Genomic DNA, 4729 nt, shown 5'->3' with positions numbered 1-4729 from the left:
CAGAACAGAGGGATTACATTCCCGTGGTCCGACCTGCAGATCGACTGGGTTGGACCTATCACTAAATCCGCTGGAGGAAATAAATATTTTCTCACTGTAACTTGTGCGTTCACAAAATGGGTCGAATGTCTACCAGCTCCAAACGACACAGCACAAACCACCGCTACGTTGTTAATGAACCATGTGTTCTCAAGGTTTGGACTGCMCATTAGGGTGAATTCAGATCGAGGGACACATTTCATAGCTGAAGTGATGCAAGAACTGTGGAAGACGCTAGGCGTTAAAGCCAACTTCCATATTGGCTACCACCCACAGGCATCAGGCCAAGTAGAGAGAGCAAAAGGAACTGTGGTAAGTATTTTAATGAAGTACGTAGCCGCAAACCACAAGGACTGGGATGTGAAACTCCCCCTGGTCCTCATGGCCATCAGGGCCACTCCACATAAATCCACAGACATCTCTCCCCTCGAGATGATGACTGGGCGACAGATGACACTCCCCATACATCTTTTGTACCAACCTGGTGACACCACTATGGCGACAGCCTACAACACACAACAGTACATGAAAGATTTGGAGAAACATCTAAAAAACACCTTTGCCTTTGCCCAAAGAAACCTTGAAAAGTCCGCGGACGGACGCAAAACATACCATGACCAAAAAGCCTCTAAGCGTATGTTTTTAACTCCCGAGGGGAGATTTTATTTTGGAAGGAGAAACCGGATACAGCTTGAATTTTTCTAGCTTGGACTGACACAGACGCAAAGTTACCTGGAAAAACACCTGTTCGCCAATGACCGGAAAGCGAGCCGACGTCAGTTYCCTGACTGATMGGAGGCCAGCCAGTTTCTACCCCAAGGGTGTCTTAAGAAGTCAATCACCAGGTAAAGCTGACGTGTTTGGAGTGACATGTCATGTGGAACCTGAGCCAGAAAAGACGTGCAGTTCCGGTTGACCCACACTTTGATAAAATAAAAGTAGTAGAACACTAATATTACTTTTCTCCTCTTTCTTATTTCTTTGATTTGCCAACACTTAAGCTAAAAGTGCCAGTAAAATTGTTTGGTTGTTAACATCAGAACTGACGTTTTTACTGTTCTATATAAGTAATCTGAGTAATGTGGACTGAAAGTCGGACGCAAGTTTTATCCCATTTAACTCTGACACTGTTATAGGAATAACCACAATCAAGTGTAACTTATGATCTGTTCAAGTTGTGTAAATAAATGATTGCATAGTCTTTTATGAATCAATTTGAACTCCTCTGAATGTTCACTTATTGTGTCACTTTTCACTTCGCACAGTCAAAATATTAACAAGTAATGAGAAATACCTTGGTAAAAGTTTCCTCATAACCTTGTGAATGACAGATGTGGGAGAAGCTCAATTCACCTTAAGCTCATTTCCTACATTATCTTTGTGCAGGTGTGCAGCCAAGATGTTGGGTGTGTTGTCTTGTGTTTTCTTGATATATATTTCGCATATCTTCTAATCTCTATTTTACTCTTTCCCATTACATTTCACTTTTTTCTTCTCTTTCTTTTTCTCCCTTAAAAAAGAAGTCACTGATGATCAAGAAACTAAGAAACTAATACAGTATTCAGTTCTGCTTTTTACTGAAGTGGCTGGGAAAAAAATAGAAATAAAAACAATAAAAAAGAGCATGTTTCTTTTTGCAAGAAGGAACATACATCGAATGCATTACCAGTACAGATAAATGATGTTCCAGGGTTGTTTCTCTATAACGACCTTGTTTGTAAGGTTAATTTTTACACACAATCTTACAACGTATAATATGACAAGAAAATTTCAAGAAGACTATTCTCAGCAATTTTCCAAAAATAACTAAATAGAAATTTTCCAATATTTTTCCAATAGTTGTTCTTCGACAGCCTATTTAAAGGGTTATCATGAAATCTTCTTCTTTGAGCTTCTTGTATAACAAGAATGAATCCAGCACTAGTTCTAGGGTCTTTGTGAAATCTTCTGGATCCTCTGGTATAGAATGAAACCAACCCAAGAAGTCACATCCATTTTGCACAATTGGTGTCATTAAGCACGAAAAACAAAAAAGATTTCTATCGCTGACGGACTGATCTTACCTGCAGTGAGAAAGAAAGGGCGAGATCTGTCTCCACAAATCCACTGGGTTGTAGCACAATCTCATGGGACCTTAAAACACGTTTAGAGCCCTGTGGGAAGAAAATAAAGTCTGGTGATTGGTTTAGCTTAAAACATTTGCAACAAAACTGTTGCAGCGAATTCAACAAAGATCACCATAGTCCAAACTATGGTGGTACAACTAAGCCAACAGTGGCTTGAGGATATTTTTTATTGGCTAGCTGTAAAATTTAAAACAAAATAAAATTATCATTATTACTGATGACTTTTCAGCAGACCATGTACATCACAATCACACTTTCTAACCTTCTAAATTCCTGAAAAATACAGAAGCTTCGTGGGGCATTGCCACCCTGTGACCGTCGCTGGAGCTTTGCCCCTGGACATATGGAGGGAACTAAGCAGCCCCCATACCTCTGGTTTCAAAGGTTCACTTTCCCAAAAAGACCCCCCCCCCCCAACACACACACACACTATGGGCCTGTACCAGTCAGTTGAGTTTGAGGGAAAAGCTTTTTTCATAATAAATAATTGACAAAAGCTTGTGTCAGTCTTGTGAACCCAGAACCTGTCTCATATCATCTAGTGAGATGAGTATATTGTTGACCTATAATTACAATCAGATTGAAATACGATGGCAAAATACTGTGGAAAGTTTGTAAAAGACCCTCCAGCTGCAGGTTTTTTTAAAACTTACCTGGATTTTGACTGCAATGACCACAGAGATCAACTCTTTATCAAGTTCCCTTATAACAACCAGCTTCTTCAGAGTCAGACTGCACAATCTGAGGAGAGACACAGAAAAAGCTTTTTTAAAAATAGTGAGACTTTTCAAACCGTACAGCAGTTTGTGTTTTAAATCTTTACCATGGTGTCAATTTTGCATTACTTGAATATTATCACCCTCTGCCGAAAGCCAATGTAATGATGTTTTTGCTCATCTCTGCATTCATGTTTGTTTGAGTTACCAAAATTTCCCATGAACCACTGGACAGATTTAAATAAAACTCTCAGAAATTACTCTACAACTTGTTAACTCTGAGTCAATCTAAATCAATGTGGTTGCCACAGCTCAGCAACCTTAGCAAACACAAAAATTGCACAGACTTTGGAAGTTTTACAGAYATTGAGCTAAAGTTTACTGCTACTCATGTAGCAGTCTTGGTGTAGTGTGAAATATTTCCTGCAAGAATACCATATTCTGCAGGGATGATCATGTCGTGCAAGTCTGTAAAGATTTAGGTGAAGATTTATCAAACAGTGTTTGCTTGAAATTTTGAAAATTTAAGATATTTTCAAACATGACCTAAATTAATCAAATTTATTCTCGATCCATTTATAACTTTTCTACAGCGGGAGGGGGACATTTTGGGGATTTATTCTCTCTATACATGTTTTAAAACGCTATATTTTTTCATTATATTTCGAGTTCTTCCTGCTCAGTTGTCTTTGCACTCGCAGCCCTCTTGACACCGGTGCGATGACGTAACTGACGATGTGACGGTAGAGGGTAAATTTCTACTGTAGGCCAACTTCATACTGTTCCTACTGTCTACCGCATATACCACACAGACCTACTCCAGATGCATGTAGGCTCATATCAGCAGTTAAAAGTAGCTGACTCAAAGTAACAAAAAACAGTGAGCTGACAGCCGAGCTAGGCAGTAGGTTTTAGTTTGGCAGCTGAGGTGCAGAAAATATAATCCAAGGAAGACCATAAAACATTCTCTAAAAGCTGTGGTGAGGGAGCAGAAAGTGAGATACAAACTATAGCTTTGTATGCAGTAATGTGCAGCACACAGCTCCACCCCATCTGCCCTGACACTCGCTTTAATTATCTCTAGGTCATCAAGTCAGAACAGTTTATGCTTGTCTGTGTTTTTATCCAGGGCTTTTAAGGTGTATGCATATATGGTCGCTTTTAGCAATCTGAAATATTCGGAAGAACTTTAAAAAAATTCTGTTAAACATGTGCAYATGTTGGCTAAGTGTGACTTACAGAATATTGCAAATATATAGAAATCTAAAAGGGTCTCAATATTCACAAATGCAAACACGTGATTCACACATGCACAAGACAAGATTCAGACATGCATATCTGATGCACACAGATGTCTGTTAGATATCGGTCTGATATTAGCCAAAAAAAAAGAAAAAATCAGATATCTTCCGTGTATCAGCTGATCATAAGAACACACCCCATGTGGGAGGATGACAGGTTCTGACAACTGCTCAGGTGAACAGAATGTCTGTAATTGACACAGATTTTCCCTCATTTTCCAGGTTTACAGACGTTTAGAGTAATCTAACGATTTTTATCACAAATTCAGCTTCAAATTAATTTTCTCTCAGAGCCTGCAGGACGATAAAAACAACAAATAAAATTAAATAAATCAGATAAAGTTAGAAATAAGTTCACCACTCTTCTCCCCTGTCCTCTCCCTCCTGCCTGCTCTGTTATCTGCAGCTGACCGTCTCCTCACCCCCTCACATCCCCCCGCACACATGAAAAATACAGACTATAAAAAAGTGAACTTTTATAACATCCACACTGGCGAGTGTGTGTGTGTGTGTGTGTGTGTGTGTGTGTGTGTGTGTGTGTGTGTGT

At 39.3% G+C, this 4729-nt stretch overlaps 1 protein-coding gene across 1 annotated transcript in view; it reads right to left on the bottom strand.

Annotated features, from left to right (window-relative positions):
- pacs2 (phosphofurin acidic cluster sorting protein 2) overlaps positions 1-4729 on the bottom strand; it is a 111417-nt gene that overhangs the window by 59173 nt on the left and 47515 nt on the right. Inside the window, exons 2-3 of the mRNA XM_014026814.1 lie at positions 2819-2906; positions 2103-2192 (exon numbers count right to left, since the gene is read on the bottom strand). Of these exons, the coding sequence (XP_013882268.1) occupies positions 2103-2192; positions 2819-2906 (178 nt within the window). The remainder of the gene's footprint in view (positions 1-2102; positions 2193-2818; positions 2907-4729) is intronic.

Source organism: Austrofundulus limnaeus, unplaced genomic scaffold (genome assembly GCF_001266775.1).
Source record: "Austrofundulus limnaeus strain Quisiro unplaced genomic scaffold, Austrofundulus_limnaeus-1.0 Scaffold592, whole genome shotgun sequence".
In the NCBI taxonomy this organism is placed as follows: Eukaryota; Metazoa; Chordata; class Actinopteri; order Cyprinodontiformes; family Rivulidae; genus Austrofundulus; species Austrofundulus limnaeus.
Note: the sequence above shows the minus strand (reverse complement) of the source record. Positions and strands in the feature narration are given on the sequence as shown.